Source organism: Prorops nasuta, unplaced genomic scaffold, assembly GCF_024137725.1.
Source record: "Prorops nasuta isolate Cenicafe-Biocafe unplaced genomic scaffold, Cenicafe_Pnas_1.2 PNAS00002, whole genome shotgun sequence".
Classification (NCBI taxonomy): Eukaryota; Metazoa; Arthropoda; class Insecta; order Hymenoptera; family Bethylidae; genus Prorops; species Prorops nasuta.
Genome location: NW_027116799.1, coordinates 3,175,001 through 3,200,358, shown reverse-complemented (window position 1 = coordinate 3,200,358; position 25,358 = coordinate 3,175,001). Strand labels below are relative to the sequence as shown.

General features: G+C 40.0%; 1 protein-coding gene across 16 annotated transcripts in view; it reads right to left on the bottom strand.

Annotated features, from left to right (window-relative positions):
- Positions 1-25,358, bottom strand: part of LOC136782698 (CUGBP Elav-like family member 1-A) — an 84,393-nt gene that overhangs the window by 34,697 nt on the left and 24,338 nt on the right. For 15 of the 16 annotated variants that reach the window (XM_066742311.1, XM_066742319.1, XM_066742343.1 and 12 more), the window contains exon 3: positions 9,780-9,949. In XM_066742311.1, coding sequence (XP_066598408.1) covers positions 9,780-9,949 — 170 coding nt within the window. Of the gene's footprint in view, positions 1-9,779; positions 9,950-13,942; positions 14,158-14,723; positions 14,929-25,358 lie in introns of those variants that run through there. The other variant, XM_066742439.1, reaches the window with a different exon arrangement.

Here is a 25,358-nt window from a genome sequence, read left to right as displayed (position 1 = left end):
CATCCTTCATAATGCAGCTAATGTCTACTGCGGGGTCGTGACATCGTTAACAGTTATCAACAATAAATGGCATACTGTAATCGCTAATTGGACCAGAGCCTATTTGTCATATGCATAATGAATAACAGTAATAATTCCGCCTTTTAAATATATTATTCCCTCCTCGAAAATTCCATATTCCTACTTAAATATTTGACGCTTGAAAATTTCATCGTTTCATAAACAAAATAATCTCAATTCATTTTCCACGTAAATAATAAAAGAGGGAAAATTAAATGCTCTCTTTTACGATTTTTTCTCTCCACTATATTTACCCGACTTATGGCGCTGTTATTTTACTTTAATTGCGAGTTTTGTCGAAGCTCTTTAATTAACGGACGATGATGAAAAGTCACGTAGAAAATACAAGGATTCTTAGATAAGTGTTTTGATACTATTGGAATTATTGTAAAGATGAGGGTGAGATATTTATAAGTGTGAGTATTTCGGAAAAAATATATGAAAAGTTCTTGGGAAAGAACCATCCTTTAGCAGCAGATGTCATCATATTTCATATTTGAGCGGAACGAATAAAAGTAAAAAATAAGTAGACATAAAAGAGAGTAATTGCAATACCTTTCGTTTCTCTTCGAAAGTTCTTTCAAATATATCGTAAAGTTTTAATTCACTTCAAATATAATAGCCGAGCTCAAACCATCCTTTAACGTTTCGACAAATATTGAACCGAGCAGCAAGCGCGCGTTAAAAGAGAATTAATCCTAAAATCTATACCACAAAGATACTTTTGCTTTGTGGAAAATAGTTTAGAATCGAGCCTCTTGCTGCTCCATTTTTAAATATAAATATTCTTCTACATTATATATATATTTTAAAGCCTTAATATTTACATGAAATATTATATTAATCGAGTTCACAAGCTACTATTGATTTTTTTCTGTAAATATATTAAACAAAGTAGAAGCTCGTGGTACGCTAAAAGGCTCTTTATATAAAATTTATCTTCTTTCTATAAAGACACGTGGGTTGTTCGTGTTTGTAATATGATAATTGAATTACATAGTTCATTTTTACCAGCATATTTGTTACAATTATATTATTTTCAACGATGTTCTTTGTATTTGTAATACAATAACAGAATTCCAAGGCTCACATTTACCAAAATATATTTTTGTTACAATTATATTACCGAAAAATAATTAATTAGCACGAAATGGCGTACTAATGGAGCTGAAGCTATTATCAATTTTTTCTGCAAATATTAAAGAGAGGAAAAGGAAGAAGAGGAAGAAGAAGCACGTGGTCCGTTGAAAGGGCTGAGTATACTAAAATCTATCCTGCTACAAAGACACTGTTCTTTTATGTAATATCATTAGATCCGACTGTTCTTTTTTCTGTAAATATTGAATGGCAAGCGTGTAGAGAGCAAGTACTATAGGGAGCAAGGAGAATATTTCAGGTATTCTTTTTCCCTCTTCCAAATCTGGCGCGGAAGCACCTGTTAAACATTTCCTGCTAAATTTCAACGTGTCGAATCCTTCCTCCTCTCCCATACTACCCGGCAAAAAGAGCAAAAGTCACTTTTCACCCAGGAACACCGTGTTCATCGTTCACTCTCTCTAAGATCTCAAATATTCAAGGGAACAGAAGCATCGCGAGGATAGAATACATTTTCTACTTCGGAAATAGATTCAAGAATTTGAATTAAAAAAAGACTAAGCGAAAAAAGAAGAACAAATAAAAAGGGATTATTACAAGACTATTTACTGTAAAAATCTCTCGAGACGAGGAAAACTGGCGAGTGTTGTCGGAAACCTGAAAACTGCAATACGAAAATCAAGTGAATTTACGTACAAAATATTTACTACTTGAAAACATCCATCGATTTAACATTCGATACTTTGCCACTGTACGAGACTCGGTTTGAAAAGATGGAAATAGTTTGGTGAATGATAAAAATCTGATTTCCGTCAGCAGACAAATAACGTTAAACGTTATTTTAACGATCGAATAGACACAATACATGTTTTATTAAAGAAAACAATTTTTGCAGCACGCGTGTAGTAGGATACCAAGGTGAGTAGTGGCGGACGCAAGTAGAGAGAGAGAGTGGAACCAAGCGAGCAAGTTGGATAGGACAGGACACAGGCACGGAGGGTAAGCAAGCAAGTAGTCAGGCACGTGGGGTACTTCGTAGGATGGCGCGGCAGTCGTCCGCGGCTTGGTAATCCATTGGCACTGTTATTGATCCGAGTATGAGGGGGGAGGGGGGAGGGCAAGGCTACCTCAAATAACGGACAGTGATCCATCGGCATCGTTGTTGTTAATCTAACAATTAGTAGTCAATGACTAATTGGCCTGATCCGATAAAGGCGTATAATGAATATCATGCTGACGTTCTGGCGCACAAGCTTCGCTATATATATATATATATATATATATATACATATTATGGATGACGTGCTATTTTAGGATCGCCAAACCCAATACATGTCCCTGTTTCAACACGCCAAGGATAAGAATGTATTATCGAGATTATCCATCTCCCTCAAAAGCATCCATCCAACTGTCAAAGGATTTACAGTTATCAAGCATCAGTCCCACGAGAATGATAAGAGCAGCGAGTGTGTTAAATTTACCGAAATTCATCAGCCTACCAGATTGAACGAAACAAAAGGGATTCTATTAAAGCACGACTAGTGTGTACGTGTACACACGGAAAGCACGATATTATTACTAAATTATTTACTGTTAACCAATCAACCGCCAGATTAATCCAATATAAATAAAGGGTCGCGTTTAATCCATTACGGTAAGGACCGCGATATCATTGCTCAATTAATTGAATTAAACAAATCAGGCATTAGATTATGCATTCGGTGGGATAGACGAATAAAATGTAACACACAATACGAACATGGATGGAATTGTTGGTGATATTTAGAGGTCACGTTGCATGCTATACAGCTTTAATATACTATTTGTTTGTATATCTATATACATTTAGTGCAGGCGAGTGGGCCAATAGGATAATTCTTGGAACCTAACCTGGTATGAAAGGAAGTATATGTGTATATATTCATATATATATATAGTGTATGAAATGTATACCAAGTGGGTCTTTAGCGAGTACTCCGAGCATTTGCATCAGATTGAAATGAGAAATAAAAAGCTTTTTGCTAACACACAGAAACCAGAGTTAAGGTCTGTTCAAGAATGGTGACCAAAGCAATTGAGAGTGCGTGAATCGATGAAAATTATTGGTATTTAGAGACATACTCGTGTTATTATTGTACGTTTAGTTTGAAATCAATATGGAGTGAGTCTATGGTTAGTGCTCGAAGCATTTCTGCATTGAAACGAGAAATAAAATACTGCTATCATACGTTGAAAAATAAATTATTTTATTCAAATATATCGGGGCTTAAAGTAGTCCCAATGCAATAATTTACTAGGTTCTTGTAAATAATTGATCGAGTAGAAAACTAATATTGGATCCAAATCAAATTTAAATCTATTTTAATTAAAGATCATTAATATCGAGTGTGAACAATTTCATTAGAACTGTGTATAGCATAATTTATTTGAATAAAAGACATTTTTTTGTTTAGTTATAAAAATAAGTCAAGGTTTGTTTGAGTATTATCGTTAAAAGCAGCTGGAGACAAGAATCGATGGGAATCGTTGGTATTTAGAGACACACTTGCACTATTATTACACGTTCGGTTCGAAACGAATATAAAATGACTTTAACCTATAAACAAGCCCTGAAAAAAATTCTCCATCAAAGTAAGAAATAAAAAGCAGCTATCATATAAAAATCAGTTAAAGTCTGTTTCGGCCAAAGAAGTTGAAGACGAAAATCGATGGAAATGGTTGGGACACGTTCGCATTATTATTACACGTTCAGTCTGGAATGAATATAAAATGAGTCCGTTATAAGGAGTCCTCGAAGGATTTCTGGATCGAAATGAGAAATAAAAAGGTGCTATCATATAAAAATCAGTTAAGGTCTGTTTGAGAATGATCGCTAAAAGATGACTATATAGCTGCAGCTATAGGGTGGAAGTGAAGTATCATGCGAGCTGAGTGCTGCGCCCCCCACCCCTCCCGCCTCCATCTCTTCTCGTCATTATATTTTTGTCCGCTCGGATGACGACATTGATATTCCATGCGCGAAAAAGATAGTCGTCTCCTACGGGATAATGCCCTCGGCTAGAACGACCTCATCGCCGCTGCAGCTCTCTCGCCCTTTTCTCAGTCACTTATTCTTTCACCCCGCCATATCAAGCTCTTTCTATTTCAGTAACTACGAATTACATCTTTCTTATCGCAAACGCATCCGAAAGACAGCAGTAATATACACCGTTAATTAACTCGCGAGCTATACCAATACACACAAACACTCTCTCTCTAAACTCCAAAGAAATCCTTTTCCACATAACTGTACCGTGCACATTTTTCGTCTCGGTATTATACTATAAGGTAGATTAAAAACTTGATTAAAAAACTGATAGCCGAGTGTAGCGGCACGTTTTGATTTTAAAGCGAAATCCCTACAAAGCTCGCTCGCTCCTTTCTCCTTCATTGTTGAGGAATTGCAAATCGAGATTTTTTTTCAAAGGGACGTTATACGAGAATATTAGAAAATTATTCGTGTGTGTATATATCGCATCTTCTTTGGAACGGTAAAGAGGTATTTAGCTATTGGATATAACACGTGTACGCATATATATATCATGCATTTATGTGTATATATAGATATTCTAATAGGATATAGCGCGTTATAATATAATACATCCGAGTATAATGTACTGTTCATTATCGCGTCTGCTAGCGGGTTGATGTACGAGCAGCTACGGTATAATAATCGGATCAGTCTCCGTCAGCTCCAGGAGGGACCGAGGAACAGGTGTTTCAGCCTACCAAGTTAAAGTTGAAATAAGTACGTCGTCCATTCTCATTCGCGAAATTAGTCTATTATTAAATTACTTAACGCGCGCTACCCTATTCTAGACTATCCGCATCTGGAGCTTACGGGCTACGTCGTAATAGCTGCATGTTTCCGATAATCCCTAAAATTCTACGTGTACATACAGGGTCCAGCAGTGTGACCGACCCGGAAGAAGATACGGATGGAAAAAGACACGCAGTTCCATGACTATAAAAGATATGACATTTTTGCAAAGTACCTTCTCCAAACTTCTCATTATTTTCACTCGGAGAGTTTTCGTGGCAAATTTGTATATTTTTGTAATAATTACGTAGCCCACGTATGTTCTTTTTATCCATAATCTGGGTCACTTTAAAGAGTGAACTTTGTACATATATATACACGTAATATACAATTATCCTTCTTATATATTTGATTTAAATGCTAATTCATCGGATTCCTGTGACATTTCGATTAATCGAGAGGGATTATGTCAAGTACCGCGGTAGTCTTGACTCGTATAATTAGTATTGGCATAACTGGGGAAGAACTGGCGTAAGGAAATTTAAAATGGCATAATGCAGCCGGGCTTAACGAAAAGAGGAAGAGCTTACGACTGATCCCAACTCAAAGGAAACTGCAATCGTTTGCTGCAGTTGACGAACTTCTGACGTGACTTTACTTTTCTGCTTCTATCCGGATCAGAGAGAGGAAATCCATGGAAAAAAGGAGGAGACGTTCCGTTTTTCTAACGAGACTGCGCGCGCGAATATGTCGAAAGGAGGAAGGAATGGGTATAGAAGTAGAGAAGGGGGAGAGGGGGGGGGGGGCAAAAAGAAGAATGAATATCCTGTGATAAAACCGATATATAAAACTGTGATAACATTGTGAAGGATAGCTCCCGCCTTGGCAAATAAGATCGAGATCCATTTATTTGTGGTGGCCGATAGATTTCATTGGTGAGAGGAGTGGAGAGGGGCTTAGTGGGCATAGATATAGTATAACTTATCTATGAGTGCTTGCCAGTCAAGGATCCTGGAGCTCGATCTTCCTCCACTTGGGTATTTAGGATGGATTATTAACGAGCAATTTGTCGTGTCTGCTCCTGACTGTATTGTCACTCTCTCTCTCTCTCTCTCTCTCTCTTACTGTTGGATCGCCTCTCCATCATCCACCCTCTTTTTTTTCCATAGATCACTCGATCGACTCGCATTTGGCACAAATGACTTCTACTCTCTGCCTTCCCAATCCCAGTCGTCGTTCCACATTCACCTGTTTCGATTTTCTTAATGCCTTGCCAACTTTGCCAACTTTATTCGCGTCACTACATTCATCCAGTCGTGCAAGTATCGTCGAGGGGGGAGCAGGAGGGGGGGGGGGTTAAAGGAAAAGGGAAAAGTGGTAGAGCGCTAACTCGTTAAACAGGCATGAGACGGGAAAGCTTTACGGGAGGAAAAACGTCAAGCATGAGAGAGAGAGAGAGGGTCGAGGGTACTCAGATAGATTTGCTAAGGAAAAGTTTCTCGCACAGGGCGATGCTCTCGTCTTATTCCAACTTGCGAAAAATTCTCAAGTCGACACTATCGCATTGCAGGGGAGTCTCGCGAATTTTTCTGGATTGAAAATATAAATGTAGACCAGGTATCAGCAGTGCGAGAGAGAGAGAGAGAGAGAGAGAGACATACACACACACAAGAATATGTTTCTTTTCTCTCGCGAAATGTGAATTAAACGTCTTGCTCGGATGGATTTATGGACGTTTTCCTCGCGTCATAATTCTTCCTCTCTCTCCCTCCCCCCCCTCTCTCTCATATCCTTTCTGGCACCCTGACCAGCTTCGGGCTAGATATTTATCGCGGAAATAATTTCGCAGGTAGGGTGCAATTGTTTAGGAGGTTCTTGAATTTAATTTCCAAGACGCTCCGGTGTACTCGTAGGTCACTGCGACAAGCGGAGGACACTGCTGGTGTATGAACAGCGAATAGAAGGAGGGGGAGAGGGTGGAAGAGATAGAGAGGGAGAGAGAGAGGGATCAGGGGACGCCTGCGCGGAAACCTCAATCGAAGGTAACAGGCCGGGACTCGGATGTGGATTTCGGAGGAAATCGGTCTTTTATTCCAGCCTCCCGGCTCTAATTGCGAGTGCCACGCAAGCTGTACAGGCCAATCGAAGAGCCGATATCACCGAGCAGTGCCGAGTCGAGAGATAACCGTACATCTGCCCACTTCAACTCCCCCCCCCCCCCCCCAACCCACGTTTCTCGCTACATCCACCACCACCGCCATTGGCTAATTGCATTTGTATCTCCTTTACGCGAGATGAATTTCTCGCTCGGTTAGATAATTATTCCCAAGTCAATTATTCACAATTCCCAGTCTCGCGATTAACATCTATTCTTACGGGTTATTGGATTGTCGTGGAAGAGTCAGTTAAAAAATATAATCGGATAAGGTTGCGAGGGGGAGGTTAAAAAAATGGAGGGTGTATAAGAGCTGCTCGCTATATATATATATATATATATATAACGAGAGGATAATTGGTTGATATCGGAGGACCGTAGTCTGAGTTTTCCCTCTCCGACAGTGTCTTGTCCCACTAGCTTTCTCTCCATCCCCCATCTATCCACACAGACACACACAGTGTTATCTTATACCTGGCGTCCCGACCCCGTATCGCCGCTTCCGGGTGCCAACATTGGGTCGCTTAGGATATACTCTTACAAATTGTCTGCTGGAACAAGTTGCGCGCGAGATGAATTTGTCTCCATTAAAGGAATTGAGGTTTTGTCATACTTCAGCCCCTCCCCCCTCTCCGTCCCTCTTTTACCGCTCCCGCTGCTTTCTTGCCTCCGACCTTCTTCAACCTCTTCCACCTCTGCCGAACCCCGAAGAGGGCGAGCACGGGCTACGGGTTTTCGACTTGATATTATTTTACAAAGCGTTCTTAAATCCTCCCCCTCCCCCTCTAAAATTCTCTCTCGGTCGACCTTGTTGCATCGAGTAAATTGATGTTAAGCCGACGCCATCTCCTTTTTTTTCTCTCTCCCTCACTTTTCTCTTTTCATCCTTCCTTCCTTCCTTCGCTAGGAATGATGATTATGCTGGTTGAGGAAAAATAGTGGGAAATAAGAGAGTTTCGCAAATGCTATTCGCATTGTGAACGCACCGTGAGATTATTGGATTTTTCAGTGAAGGAAAAAGGGGGGAGGAGGGGGAGGGTAGTGAGAGGGAGGGAGGCACGTGAAGCATGCAAGGAGAAGGAGGAGGGAGGAGGGGGGGGGGTGGATCCTACGTCGTGCTCGTTGTTCTCCTCGTTATCTACATCCATCCCTTTCTCCAACCCCCAAAGAAGAGAAGACAGCACTTGCAGCAGAAGGCTCCGACTAAAGCCAGTTAAAGTCTCAACGGTGTTGCGACTAAACGGATCGCGATCCCATAACCTCGTGAAATTTCAAATTGCCAGCCGACAACGAATCTTATTTCTCAATTTCAGCCTCGCAGGGCGAAAATAGCAAGGAAAAACCGAGCCTTTAATTATACCGAGTAATATTTATGATTTGCATTGGTGAAGAAGAAATAATGAGGGATGATAATAGTGCGATAAATGCCTTTTAATATATATATATATATATATATATGTATATGTGTGCGTAGATACCATATACAGAAGCTCATGAATTTTGTAATTATCAGGACGTCAGGAATGGTCGGAAGATTATTTCAATTAAATCTTTGTCTCCCCCGTGTCAAGCTTTCAGCCAGTAATCAACTATCCGACGGCGTGATAAAGGGGAGGAAAAGTATTATCTATATTTACGGGGACGAGAGTGACGTATAAGTGTGCCGTATGCAGGTTTGAAGGGGGAGTGGCGAAGGGAGGGGGAGTGGGGGGGACATGAGAAACCAAGAGGCGACACGGGGTTCATCTGGACGATCAATAGATAGTGGAAGGACCGTGGAAGCAGGACCGGCGACCACCTCTTTCTGGGAATCGATCTTTCCACAGACATTGCCGCATACGTATGCCTCTATTTTCTATACTTCCTACCTCTCCCCTTCTCCCTCCGCCCCCAACGCTAATTTCGTCATTAAGTCTACAAAGACTTTCCAATATTTCCTCCAACCTCATGTACTATTCATGCACTGCTCCTCCTACGCTTCCGGATGTAATCAAAGAAATTCGTTAAATCCAAATAATCCACTATATATAGCTTTAAAGAAAATTCTTCTATTCGGTTGTATTAAAACAAAAGAAAACTATGGAAAATATTCCATTAGCATTTATCGATACAATCGAATTTCATTCGTCTTCGTTATTTACTCTGCAATTTCAGTGTCTCTTCATTTTCATAATTTTGTACCGGAGATTGTTTAAAGTGATTCTCGTTTTTTTGTAGAAAATATCAGATTTATAAGTGCACTTTGAGTATAATTAGAACGTTGTATAGGAAATTTGTTCGGTGTATAGAGTTTGTTTCTATTTTTCTTTTTTCAGGAAAACGTTGATATGCTCTAGAATCTCTCGTGAAACGTTGCGCAATTACCTTTCTAACGCATATCCTCGCGAAAACTGCATTTTGTACACGCATATATGTATTAATCTAAAATTTTTAAAGCCGTTGCCTTTTGAAAGTAGCGAAACCATTGAAATCGAGTATTTGCGCGTGCAGCATTTTCTTCCAAATCAAATATAAACGTTCATTTATTATTGCTATAGACGCACTCGTGTGCGTGATGCGATATAAAACGCATAATTGTGGAATTAAAAAAATGCAGCGATGTTTTGGTGCGCACTCGACTGCAGCAGCTGCTGATAAATAACATTCATCGATCAATGCTTTATTATTTACCTTTACTACTGCCAGTGTCCTTGTCTCGTAAAACGTTAATTTGGTGCACTCGTCCATACTCCTCGAATAACGTCCTGAGGTCGTTCTCGTCCATGTCGTGGGGTACTTGACCCACGAACATTTTTATATTGTCAGGATCCGGCCTCTCCAACGTATTATTGTTCATAATGCTGAAACAAGGAGAAAGGAAAAAATCCATCAACTCCATCATATATTTAAAGTCGTATTTTATACAGTAAATCAGCTGATTCGAGGAAAAAGATTGTCGATGGGAGAGAGAGAGCAGAGGGAAGTCGGAAACCAGCAAGAAAATTGGAGAACGCATGTGAATGCGTGACTCGAATTCTCCGGTAAACTGTACGATGCACCGAATTGCACAGGTACGACAGATTGTCTGGGCAAGTTACGTATTTCGTAGATTGAGCGTCGCGAATTCCTTTCTATTCATACAGGTGAATTCCAGGGGAACGAGCTCACACCCATTCTTGTAAGAATCCTATTGCTCGGCCAATCGACGAAATTTGTATTCGACTGTGAAAAAACGAAAAATTCTTTCTTCGCGTTGCACAAAAGCTTACTTATTATTGTTATCATTTTTCAACGGCAGATTTATTTTTGTCCTTTATTCGCTGCACGTTTGCCACGATGGATATTGCGATAGTTAATTCCACGTGGCTGAGCTCACGCCTATTTTTGATCGTAAAAATTGCATCTATTCTTAACGAGCTATAAAATTAATTACTATTGTAATTATTATAGCTCGCGAACAATAGATTCGTTTCTTTCGGTTTGTTCGTCATTATTTGACACGATCGAATTTATACTGGTCAATTCCACGTAAGTGAGGTCATGCTTATTCTCAAAGATAAAAATTCCATCGATTCTCTCAACGAGTTAAAAAATTGGTTACCATTATAATTATCGTCGCTTATCAAGGGTAAATTCAATTATGTCATCCATTCGTCGCTCATCTGCCACGATAGACTTCGTATACGAGTTAAATTCCACGTGACTAAGCTTACAACTATTCTCGAAGGGTACAAATTCCATCTTCCATTCTCGACGAGATAAAACTTTAATTATTATTAAAACTTTATCAAGGCAAAATTCATTTCTGTTATTTCTTCGTCGTTCATCTGGCACGACAGACGAATTCACAAAGAAGATACAATTAAATTTCAAATACGTTATCATTTCTTGCTCGCTGGCAAGATTTTCTCATTGAACTATAGATAAGATTGTGAGCGTGCGGATAAAATTAACTATCCTTTTGTGTATAGGGGGGTTCGGTGTAATGAAGTGCAGCGAGGTGAGAATAAATTCATTGTGATGCAACGCCAGGGAGAGGGAGAGAGAGAGAGACTCGTCGTGGAAAGGAAATTGGATTAGAAATAATGATACATTTATCCAGTCCCTTGAAAGAAACATCTGTAGGAGAATGTTGTACGCGCGGTGACTGGATGATTTGTGTGGATTCGTGGATGAAATTAATCAGCTTTTTTCCTTCGGTAAAATGAAACGGGACGAGGGAGAAAAATAGATTCGTAGATTCGTCTTAATACAGGAAGAAGAGGAATTTGATTAGAAGGAAGAATAAAAGCGAGTATCTCCCGCTGACTGTGTAGGAGGGGGGAGAAGGTTGTACGAAGAGAAGGGTGGTGGAGAGTGGGTGTGGGAGGGGGAGAGGGGGGGGGGGGGGTGATTTGCAGTGTACGACCCAATGGGGAAATCCAGTATGCCTTCGCCACTCACTGTATTGTGTGCTGAAACCAGCCGCACCGCACGACCCTTGTTGTTCCAACTAAAGTTACAAGACGATTTCGTCTTAGCAGTTTCAAATCCACACACCCTACCACCCCCCGTCCCAACTTCCAGTCTCGCGCGCTTTCCTACGAATTGCGTAATGACGCAGCCTAGCAAATATTACAGCTAAACTTCACGACCACTAATTAAAACTTGCAACAATAACGATTCTCCACCCCATGATTCGCCGTTCCTCCTGCGCAGTAGTCACGAAAGGGCTAGTGGTACCTGCTATTATTATCATTATTCTATATATGTATATGCACATCGCATAAGAGCAAGCTATATATATATGTATATATATATATACATATATATGCGAACCACGAGGATAATCGTTATTTCGCAATTAACTTTATTTCGGCGTTCGATGCTCCTTGCTATTGGAACGTCGGCGGCGCAGGTGTTCCTCGATGAAAATTGGTCAAAGCTGGACCGTGTCAGCTCGCTGATGAGGGACATCATGGATGATCCAAGGGAATTCCTATATATATATATACATGTATAGTGAATCGGGAATGATGAAACATGCAGATTTTCCGACGAGACGAAAAATGTTGGAGACTTAATGAAAATCGATCGATGGATGAGGTGGAGTAGTGGAAGGAGGGGGTGGAAGAGGAGCTTTAGTGCATGACGAGGATAAGGGGCGAGAATAAATACCACCCTAACGAGCCCGGAAATTGACGGACCGGTTTGAGGGTTCTTCAACCGTCAAGACTTTCCTTCGACAGTCGGAGGTCGAGCGGTGCCTTTGTCGCTCGTTAAATTCCAAAGGCGACGATATTTTCCTCCATCCACCTTTCTCCTCTCTCTCTCTCTCTCTCTCTCTCTTTTCTCTTTTTTCCCTTTCCACGCTGCACACTACAAACTCTCTCGCACAGGGACGGCAAAAGAGCCGAACTTCCCATTTTTTAATCAGGAGAAAAGCCCGCACACCGGACCTTGCAATTTTCGGCCATCGTTCCGACAACCCCCAGCGCGCGCGGTGCAGGAGCTTATGGATCCATGCTGCTTCCCAAAATTTATTGCATGATTTCGTAGCGACCCAATTAGGCCACGACCAAGTACTCCCGCTAAATGATTCCGCGATAATTATTTGGAGGAAAGCAAGATTTAAGGGCGCCTGCCGAGTTATCGGCTTGTAATTCAATTACCGGACCTTCCTGCTCCACCAGGAATGCACCATTGTTCCATTTTGCCATCATCCCCACCCCCCCCCCCCCCTCTTCGTCCACCGATGGAGTCGCCGATTCGTTATCAGCATTATCACCCTCCTCTCTCGCAAACATAATGGCGTTGAATGCAAGATAACTACGTTGATATTGGTACAGGACCCAACCGAGTTCATCGAGGCATTAATGACTGCGTACGTGGATAACGCCAAGTTTTAATCAAACCACCCCCCCCCCCTCCCCCCGACCTGCCTCACCTCCTCCTCAACACCGCCTAATAATGCTCATCCCTTCCACCACCATCACCACCACCATCAACGAGAAATGAGTGCAATTAAAAATTCTACGTTTCTGTATTAATTTTCACCCTCTAATCACCCACCCTTTAACCCCGGCACTGAATCAACCCTTCAAACAGCTTTTAACAATAATTGCTTTCCCGTCGCTAATTAAAATAGCTTCATCACATACGTTTTCACGGATCTAAACTACTTTCAATCATTCAAAACGTTTGCTTCCAGCTATTAAATCAAGTGTGGAACGTGCACTGTAATGTGATTTGGTTCGCTTCGGTATGGGATGATAGAAGGTGTTATATAAAATTTACGTTATTTTTTATGATTTTTTAATCGCGTATATATACACCTGATGCAAATTTGAACCGAAACACGAGCAATGAAATTTGTCCAGCCGAAACCTAGTTTTCGGGATATTCGATAAAAAGGTTAGCGTTTGTTGGACAAAGAGAGTTGGTTAGTGCAAAGGAGAGAGAGATAAATGACCGACGGTTCACTCTCTTTCTAGTTGACTTTTTGTCCAGCCAGCTAGCGGTAACATTTTTTTCATTGAATAACGCGAAAATTCAGTCTCGTTGCAGAAAATGTCAAAGGACATTTTTATTTTGATCGCTAAGAACAGCAGAATGCACTTTTTTTTTAGCCTGACCTAAATTTTGTAATAATACTATGCACGAGTGTATGTAAATATATATAAAATAAGAATGTAGATAAGATCAAGGTGCTAATAATTATAATTACCCTATCTATTCAATCCACGATTATTTTGATCGCGAAAAACAGTAGAAAAGGTTTTTTTCTTAGAATCGCAGGAATTGTGCAACGAAACCATACATACATAAAATACGAATATCGATCTGACCAGTGATAACAAGTTTAATTATCTTACCAATCCAGTTGCCGATTATTATTTTCCTCCATTCGCATCGCCGTGTCGTCCACCAACCAGCTGTAGTCGTACATGAGTTTTTGCTCCTGCTTCATCTTTCTTTCTTAATTAACGCGAAGCGAAAAACTACGTATTTTTTACGTCTATAAAACTTGGCAGTTTTAATTAGTAGGTGCGGTCGGCCGTACGGAATTATATGTTAGCGATCACTGTAACTAAAATATAAAATTTCCTAGAGTTTGGTATAGGTCGGTATGTTTATGTCTCACCGACCTTCTCGAGCCTTTGTATTTATAAAGCGCGACAACACTCGAGCGACGCGAAAGAAAATTCACAACAGAGACTATTAGGAATAATAAAGGACGAGGCACTCTTAACGCGCAGTACAGAGGTACGCGTAGGTAATAAGAAAACGTTATCTCGTTAACCATAAAAGATGTCGATTCTTTGCATAGAAAATTTTCGAAGCTTTTTCTATTCGCGTTCAAAGATGACTCGTGCAAAAAAATTGGCATCTCTTCGAGGTTGCGCGCAAATAAACCAAGTTTTAGGCTTTAATTTTAAAGCCGCGAGTTGCCTCGGCCTTTAGAAAATCTTTCAAATTGTACTATCCATTAAATTTTGTTTAATTTGAAATAGAAACGTTTTTGATATTTTAAATAAACAAAGCGATAAACTAATTACTATCACGCGCGTGAATATATCAGTATCTCTACTTTATAATAAATATAACATGGTCCAAGGAGTAGAGCAGAGTTAAGTAATAATAAAATGATCTTACGAGTTGCCTTGTGGTCTCAAATAAGTAAAATGCGTCGAGCGAATAAAACAGGCATTGAACTTATTTGAATAAAATTCGTGTAAAAACACGCTGGTCAAAGTCTTACGTAAAAATTACGTAAAATTTCCAAGTGATTCGCGAGTTAATCGAAAGTACGAATATTTTCAGTAAGAAGAATGGATAAACCGCACCGAGCACACTGAAGGTTAATTCGAGACTGGCAGAAATTATGTAGATACATGTGTTGCTGCGTAAAAGAAGTAAATATAAGAGGGCGCCACGCAGAGCTACAATAACATTGTACAGCAGCGCGAGCCTCTTTCGAAGAAATCTCTAATATTAATATAAGCGGTAAAAGGCTTTCGCGTAAATATAACATTTCAAAACACGTTTTTTATAGCAGCAATCAAAAACAGACTAGCCTCGAACAAAATGACATTACGCGATATTTACGTCGAATATCCCTAGAGTCGTAGCGTAAAATTATTCATATCTGTTTGTTTGGGAAATTTGTATATCCGGATCAATGAATTGTTGAGATAAAAAGATGTTTCGCGTGCGGTACAACATCTCTTACTCTGTTTTTTCATTTTTATTTTTTTTTCCACCGGGAACGAGCAGTTAATGATCGTATATCAAAACTTGACGTTTCGTGCGTGGATGGCTGGCTGGCTGACCGGGCGTTAGTTGTTATATTGGACACAGTAGTGCATGGATTGGTTCGCGCGCGCGAATATTCCCATAGCCGTGCAATTTTCGTAAGCGCTATTCATCGAATGCGGAATTCGATTGGCCGCATTCGCGTGTACGAAATTTTAATTAACGAGTTGTGCCGGCCAATTCCGAGGGGGGGGGGGGGGGAGAAGAGGTCCACCACGTAGAAGGTTACCCCCGGCAAAAGGCCATTAGCCATGCAAAACGTCCCCCGAGGAATTCCCCGGCGCAAAAAATACTTTTACACAGCTATATACCTATTTTTCAATTGCCGCTTACGCTATTTTTCTTTGCGGCCCTGCAACAACGCACCACTGCGCGATCGTTCGTTTTTCCAGGGTTCCGATAAACCGACTGAGAAAATTGCAAAAAAAGGGGGAAAAATTGCTCGTGTAATTATTAGTAATGGAATAATCGTTGGTGGGTGTAGAGAGCAATAAATCTGTTGTTTCGGCGGTAATGATAGAGGGATGACGAGTGGTAATCTGCGGGCTTTGGTGGAAACGTATATAGTGCAGTGTACAAGTGGGGGAGGAGGAGGGGGGGGGATTAAGCGAAGCATTGTTTTAAAAATAGCTCCGCCGAGTGTACTAGCGAGCCATGACACTCGATCACTATCATTTTACCCTCTTGTTATTAATTATAATCTTGTATGTTTCTCACCAGCAGAGTAATACCACGTAACGTGCACGTGATAACTATTCGGGTACTGTAGCGCGATGACAATGACACATTACACTCGCTTTGGTCGCGCATAGGCCAGTTAGTTTGCTTGGGTCATATACTATCGGCGCATAACTGGTAATTACACGAGCTGCGCACCATTACCAAAGCGTATGTGTGCGTTGCGTTGCGTTACGTCGCGTCGCGTCGCGTCGCGTCGCTCATCTCGCGTCAGCTTTCCTCCTTTATTATTACCTCACCGCTTCGCGTTAGCTTCCATCTCGATTTTCCCTGATCAACGCAAATTTCACAACCCTCCCCCCTCCCCCTACACTATCCCCCTTCATTAATCAACTATTATCCTGCTATCGCTCGAGCTTTACCACAGCGATAACCAAAATATTCATCTTAAAATATTTTTAACGTTACTTCGCTGCTCCGGGTTAGGTTGTATCTTGATTTTGCCTGATCGATATAAATTTCACCCCCCCCCCCCCGCCCCTCATTAATCATGTATTTTTTTACTATTGCTCGAGCTTTATCACAGCGACAACCGAAATGTTCATCTTAAAGTATTTTTATCGTCACTTTGCTGCTTCGGGTGAGCTTAATTATACCTGATCGATATAAATTTCACCCCCACCCCCCTTCATTAATCATGTATTTTCGTACCATTGCTGGAGCTTTATATATCGCAGCAAAACCAAAATATTTATCTTAAAATATTAGTATCGCTTCCATCTCGAATTTCCCTGATCAATGCATATTACATCCCCCCTCCCTACTCTAAAACCCATTCATTAATCAACTATTATCCTATACTATCTCTCGAGCTTTAACCACAGCAATAACGAAAATATTCATCTTGAAATATTTCCTGGACGATTCTTATCCACCAATCGATATCGCAATATGCTTTCAGAAACGAATCGAATAATTGAGAAACATTTCAGGAATTTCTGCATGCGAATTGTTTCGAGGTTTTAACCATTTTACTAGAATTATATATTACATTATATTAAGCTTCTAGGCAAAGCTACTGTTACTGCAAACTGTTACTCCCAGCTAACTTTCCAAATTACACGAATAACCGCTACATACTCTCTGTTTCGGTAATTAACCTTTGTAACAGAAATTGACTTCCACGCAAATCCCTATTTTAGACAAGGTCGTTTTTCCAGCGAATCATGCTTTTGAATTTTCAATATATAAATCGCTCTAATTTGTTTCCATCGGTTTGTATCCGTCCTTGCGTATATACAATAAACACACGCACGCACGCGCACACACACACACAAGAGACTACCAGAGAAATTAATTCACGAGAGCTACGATGAATTATTTTCAGCGATTTGAAAGAAAATGGCGTGGAGAAATTTGTTGGAGGATTTTTTGGGTGCGTTGAAAAGGGGGTGGGGGTAAAATCGATAGAGAGAGAGAGAGAGAGAGAGAGAGAGAGGGTTAATGGCGTATATGCAAAGTTGGCAAAAAGGTTAGCTAGTTGCAGCGCGCGGAGTAGCAGCAGCACCTGTCGGTTCGACTAATCTTGAACACATGTTTCCTTGTGTTAGCCTGGCTCGGTGCCAGTGTGCGGAAAATGGTCATTGTGTAGTATCGACGCCTTGAACGCGGCGATGGATGCTTCGAACTATGATGTCCGGAACAACTGGGAACCTACACCACCACCACTGCTCGTCGGACTCGTTTCAATCGGGGAGTTTCCTCCTATCCGTTCCTCGCTGTTCCTCCTCCTCCCCGACGACATACTACGATATTGTTCCGAATAGTCTCTCGCGCGTCATCGTATTTCACGGTCCCCCCCCCCCCCCCCCCCCTCGGCCCCCGGCGACGCATCGACTCCTATATCAATCAGAATTCCTGCCGGAAAAGATTCGATCGGATTGAATTAGTCACGCTCGTGTAAAATTACTTAACTATCTGTCCGCGGCCCACATCGACCGTGCTCCGCTCCCTCTCTCTCGCGCGCGCGCGAGTGCGCTTTTACACTCACTCTACTCAAATTCAGTAAACACCGAAGCCGTTATCTCTGTTTAACCACTGATAAACGAAACGTGAAAAATTCCACGCTACGGGCAAGCCTGTGGGTGTCCCGATAGCGAGTCACTTTTTCTTTTACCGTTTATTTTATAATACGTGTATGTAAAAAGAAAAGATTTTTTTTTCACCTTTACGCCATCCTGTTAAGATCTTATTACGTTTCCAATAGTTTGTTAATGTCGTTGAGTTTATGTTTGATTTTTGTATATTGGGTGTATGTTATATCGGTGGAAAATAGTTATTGTTATATTTTTTGTGTTTTATAATAAGAGTAAAAGAAAAGGTTTTTTTTAATTTTGAGACTATCCAGTTGCAGCAATGTTACAATTTTATTGTTTGCAGTAATTTGTGCATCTCGTTGAATTTATATTTATATATTTAAAGCATGTTATACATCAATGTAAAATACTTATTATTATATTTCTTCTATAGTTTGTTTTTTAATACACGTAAAAAGAAGGATTTTACACGTTTGCACTATCGAGTTACAAAAAATGTTACAATTTTATCGCGTTTCCAATAATTTGTGCATATCGTTAAATTTTTATTCAACGTTAATATCACCAAGGTACATTAAATAAAATACTTATTATCACCCTAAAAAAAATTTGTTTTTCCTACAAGAATTTCCATTTTTTTTCTCCCAAGTACTTTTTACTCGTATATGCAGGATATAAAGGAGTAGATAAGAAAAGTGAGATTTTTGTGTATAAAATGGAGTAAAAGAAGAAGTAGAAGAAGGTCTAGCCACGCGGTGGTGCAATGGGCAGAGAATCGATATATCAGCATTGTCTGCTCACTCGATAGGATGATAACATGGAACCGATCTACCGCGATACACACAGATGTTGAATAATGTCGGTATGGGCTGAGCCAGGTAATAGTGGTGCCATAAGTCCTGGCACGGCTCGCTGTTTGCCTTGCATTGTGTTCCATCGAATCGAATGGAATCGGTTTGACTTCTCAGCCTGTAATCTATGATAATAATCTCTCCCACTACCACCACCACCGCCCTGCACCTATATATACCACCTCAATCCCGTATACAGGGTCACTTTATCACTCGCCAATTACAGATGAATATATTATACACGAATGTGACTCGTCGATTTTTCCACCTGCAATTTTACTGGAATTTCACAACCTTCCAATTATTGTATCAGAGACGGACGAGAAAAATCGAAAATTGGCCATAGAATAACGAGCCAATATATATATATATATATATATACCTGTTATTTTTCGTTGTTTTATCTGGACGCAATATGGATCCAGCTCTGATAAGACTGTATGCATGTTTGTTATCTTATCGTTGGAAAGAGCATTCGGGACATGTGCCATACGCCATTAATGTGTCTGGCGATATCGCGTGTCAGATACAATCTATAGTCTCTCTATGATAGTCCCTCTCTTTCTCTCCCCCGCGAAAGCACACAAAGGGGTGGACGAACGCTTTATTTTTTCAGCCATCCAGTGAAATAGGATCGATCAGTGATGAGACGAAACTAATTATGATTATTAGATTGTATTCTGCTTTCTATATCGAGTAAATTGTTTTGAATTCGGTGCTTTGAAGGTCCTTTGATCTGGATTTCGTGTGTAAAGGGATTTACACGTGTACGTTGATTGTTAAAGCAGGATAGTGTAAGTTTCTTTATGAATTCAATGCAAAAGGATTAATCGATACAACGAAGCAAACTTAATTTAGATTATTATATATCATTCACGGTTCTCTCTCTCTCTCTCCCTCTCTCTCTCTCTATATATATATATATATATAATACCAAAGTAAACAGTTTGGAATTGAGCATCGAAAAGGGTTTTATCGATAGAATCAAAGAGGAAGAGACTTTTCTTTGATCCAAATTTCGTAGATAAATAAATACAATAAATACAAAATTAAAATTATAGAGTCATCTGATGGAAATAAAGATTTTACGAGAAAGGATTAATCGATACAACGAAGCAAACTTAATTGAGACTATTACATATCATCCACCTATCTCTTTATACATATATATAATACCAAAGTAAACAGTTTAGAATTGAGCATCGAGGAGGGTTTTATCGATAGAACCAAAGAGAAAGAGAGTTGGCTTTGACGGAGGTCTCGCGCATAAACAGGTATATGTAGATGGTGGTCGCGCGCGTACATACGTACGGTGTGTGGCCGAGTGTCGTCGTCGACGATGAAGTTGTCAAACGAAGAGAGGGCGTAGGTAGATGCATGGATGAGGAGGAGAGGAGAGGAGAGGAGAGGGAGCCTCGAGAGAAGGGATCCGTCGCGTCGGCATAACAGGGAATTCAATTCTCAAGATCCGGCGAAAATTGAAATGAAATCCTCCTAGCCATCCCGATGCCAGGCCATTTTCGCTATGGATTTATCCCATACGCCCTACGTTTCATGCTATATTCGTGCTTTGCCCTGAATAGTTTCGCCAGGGGACTAAATTCAACCAGTCCGTTGCAGCTTCCTCCGTTTCTGCGCGCCTAGCGTACCTCCATCCGTTTTATCGATAGGAATCTTGTCGTTGGCGCAAAACCGTCGAAAAACCCTCTCTCTCTTGCTTTCTCATAATGATCCGAGGCCCCCTGGCAGTTTCGTATAACGCGTTGTGTGCCTCGGTGCTATATATATAAATATATATATATATATACCAATCAAAATCGATAGGGAATTCCGGCTTTGAGTTTTTATAGGCTGCACCGTGTGCGGTAATAAAGAATCAATTTCAAATGTTGTCTATATATATATATATATACAGGAGATTTACACTGATGCGAGAAAGATGAGCTTGCGATGAAGCGAGCTTCCGGCGTATCGGCCACCGATTGTCCGAATGGTAAATGGGGACTGTGGCTAAAACACGGGATTTGCCATGTGGCTATTACCGTCCTTGAATGTTTCACTCGCTCGGAGAACAACGCACCACTACCCCCCCAATTCCCTGCTCTTCCCCAAAAGGTATCGTGGGACTCGCGCACAATCGACCCATCGATTCTCCACTATTTATTACGTTACACTACCAACACTTGGAGCGTTTCCATGTCCTTTATCTTACCGCCTACAACTTTTCCCAGCCTTCTCTCGCTCGCCCCATCCCACGAAGCCCCTAACTCATGCACGCTCACGAATCTAATTCGGCGAATTTATTTTCAGCGAATTTCCGCTCGCTCGGCGAGGAGCAGCCGAAAAAGAACGAGGGAAAAGGGCAAATTTATCGATGCGACTGTATAGCGATGCTTGTCGATTTTTCTAAAAACTGCGGATTCAAAATGTACCAAGGGGTGGTCTGGTTATATTAATTTTTATAATTATTAATATCAGGTAGGAACGAGCGGATTCTGTTTCTCTCGTTAATTGAAATGTTCGGTGATAAAACTTGGCTGTTTCTCGACTGCAAATCATCGCTGGGCATCGTCGTTGAATTTTGTAAAATCGTGGATTTAACATGTACTTTGGTATATAACTTTATTCATTTTTTTAATTATTAATAATATGTTAATTAAATAGCTTCTTGTTCTCGTTAATTAAGATGTTGAATGACAAAACTTGGCCGTTTCTCAATTGCAAATCATCGCTTGACATCGTCGTTGAATTTTGTAAAATTGTGGATTCAAAATGTACTTTGGTACAAGTTTATTAATTTTTTTAATTATTAATATTATGTTAATCGAGCAGCTTCTTGCTCCCGTTAATTAAGATGTTGAATGATAAAACTTGACCGTTTCTCAACTGCAAGTCTTCGCTCGAGATCGTCGTCAAATTTGATAAAAACTGCAGGTTCCAATTACACTGCATTGAGAGAAAATAAATCGTTTAATTAAAGAAATCTTTACTGGTATATGTAGTTACAATCCAACATATAACTTGGTTTCGATATAAATAACTGATTCCAAATAAGTAAAAATAATTTTAATCAAATCAATTTTAATCTGTTTGATTAAATCTCCTTACAACGTCAAACGCTACTAATAAAACATTTAATTCCAATAAACATTTATTCAAATCAAATTACTCTTTTTCTCAGCACGACATAATTATATTAATTCTTAATTAACAGCATTACATAAAACCAAGCAGCTTCTTGTCCTCGTTAATTGAGATGTTCAACGATAAAACTTGGCCGTTTCTCAACAGCAAATCATTGGACGGGAGAAGAGATAACTACATAATATAGTTACATCCACTCTTGACCTCCTTTAAGTATTTTCTTATTTCCTGTTTAAGAACTTTTACTAGTGTGACAACCCAAGAAACACACACACACACATATATATATATAGAAGCCTATAATAAGAAACAAACCACTCTCCGTTGATAATTTTGCATTGCACGAATCTTCAACGTTATCTATTTTATTTATTAACACATCCAACGCAATGCAACGCAACGCAACGACGACGACGACGACGACGACGACACGAGAATCGTTGAGGCGCGGTTCGAAACGCGAGAGAGAGAAAAGCTTATTTCGACGTGGCGAACGCGTGCCAAGTTGGCCACGATCGATCATGTCCCGTGTTAAATGACGATCGAGCCCGCTGCCAATCATTTTTCATCGGCCAACTTGTTAGCCCTGCTGAAATCAGTTTCATAATTCCGCCGTGTGTGTGTGTGTGTGTGCACGAGCCTCGTGATCAAGCACGAGCTTTTCTCGGCTTTTCTAGAGCCCGAGTGATCGAGCGAGGAATCCTCGGAGCAGCTCCCACTGGACCAACACACACACACACACACACACACACGACTATATAGCACTCGGCTTGTAAACAACAACACGCCTCGCTAATTCCATTTCACCCATCCATTTCTCATATTTCACTTGGCATGGCGCGATAACTCCCAGTGTCGCTCGGGCTCGAGCTTTTTACTACGAGGAACGTCCTTGAAACGTCAAGACGTCAATATTATACGTTAAATTTTAACGGGTCACTGCGAAATTTCCTTCCAGCTCGATTAACAGCTTGATTACTAGAAATTCTTCCTCGGGCTCTATTATGCGTTTTGCGCTCTGTATACTACTACCAGTACAGCGATTTATCGCATGAATCTATATTTATGTACAGCTGTAGCTATCGAGTGTTTTTTCTCATTTTTCTAGAGTCGATAATCGCGATGATGATATTAATTTGGTTGGTTGGAGCAAACTTGAGAGAATTTTAGGATCATAGTGCAGGATATCGAGGATGCTGTCGTTGGTTTTGTCAGATTTGAGGGGTGAGGGATGGGAAGAGGGAAATTTTATTGCTAGGGGGTAGAGGAGTGGGTAGAGATAAGTGGTTGGGGAAGAGGGGGCGGGGCAGCTGGAGGTTCAGCAGGCTGCTGGCCGCAGGCTGCACCTGTAGCAGGATTTTCTGAAAGAGGATCACCGTTCTCTCTTTCGATATAAAACCTCGTGCTGCTCCCACGACCTCTTTTTCCTCCTTATTTATTCCTTTAATCAACTGTCCATCCTTCCAATAAACCGCCCTGCACGATCCTGTATATTTTAATATTGCCTCCTGACACGCAACAAAAACAGTATTCCAGCCTCAAAGATGATTTTTTTCAACATTGTGGAAGTTTAGAAATTTATCACTTTCGTAGTTTTAATTGGGAAAACTAGTATGTTGATTAATTAATTTTACGATATTTTTTGAAGTGTTATATTCCTGAAGAGAATCTGTTAAATGGGGAAAATATGAAATTTGTGTAAATAGTGAAATAAAATAAATTATTATGGATTTAAAAAATGGTGAATAAGAACTTTTGGTAATAAGTTCTTTCAATAAATTCGAATTATTTTTAATTTGCTTGTAAGACTATTTCCTCGGTTTACATTGAAAATTATCGAGAAAAAATCGTGTTGATATCGGTAAGAATTTATTGAAATTATTGAACGTGTGTAATTAGACTAATGAAGAGAGGAGGAGAGGAGAGGAAGGGTCAGGGCAGATTATGCGTTCGCGTTAGGAAATATAGTTGCATGGTGAAAAGTGAGGGTGCAGCTCATTTTTACATACGAACCAGATAAAACTAATCCCAACGTTAAATACGAACGTTGAAGATTCTGCTGCTTTATCTAGTTATGCTAATTCATGGACAGATTCAGAAGTATTTGCAACATTTTAATATTTGCTGAAAAAGCTTTTAACGCGAATTATACTCTGTATTACATTACGTCAACACGGTTTTAAAGTTCTTTTTCAGCAAAATCATCAACTATTTTCTCACACGTAACATTATTATTCTGCTTTTATTTGAATAATAAAGAGTACGAAATTGGATTTCATTCTTTTCTCGAGAAAAAGAGCAAATACCACAGCGTGGTTAGTTTAAGAAAGAGCAAGTAGTTGCTGACATGTATAAATTAAGCGAGCAATTTGTTCTAGCAAGGAATAAAATGGCCACCATAGCAGCAGGCTGCATAGCAAGGTACATACTACTACTGCTACTGCTGCTAGTTTTACTGCTAAAAATCTTTTGCATGTGTAGTGGTGAAACAAGGTCAGAGCAATTTTACACTCAGCGCACGCGTGTTACTCTCCAACTTTTTCTTAATAAGCTGCGAAATAAAAGAAGACACAATGGCGCATGCAACAGATTCATTCTGGCAGGTTGAAAAATGAAAAAGTGGGAATTCGATACTTGATACACAGCTGGGAGAAAGTTTTGTTGATAAGCTTCAAGTATAAAGTGGAAAAAGTCGATAGAGAGTGGGAAGTTTACAGGAAATTTGTTATTTGCTCTTTATATCACTGCGAGAAACTACTACGGGATAATTGAAAATTATTTACCGCTGTAAACACGCGTTAAACGATCAATTAAAGAGTTTCGCTCTCTCGCTAGGATTCCACTGAAATTTCTATCAATTGCAGTGATGTGTTTGTTATATAATAATTATAATAAAAATAGTAGTATAATAAATTAATGGGAAATTCCTAAGGAGTTTTTAAATTATTGACAGAGAAGAAAAGTGTAGGAATAAGTCATTTTGGTAGGCAGATAATTGGATGGCGAAATTATGACGTTGAAGAGGAACATGAAGAAAGTGTAAAGGTGGAAGGAGCAGTTAAAAGGATGCTCTGGAGGATTGCAGAGGGGGAGAATGTTTATAGCAGACTAATGTGTATACATCTTACATGCGCTACACATGGGAACGATACGAATTTTGAGTTTCACACCATATACATGCGACAATTACGTATAATAAAAAAAAT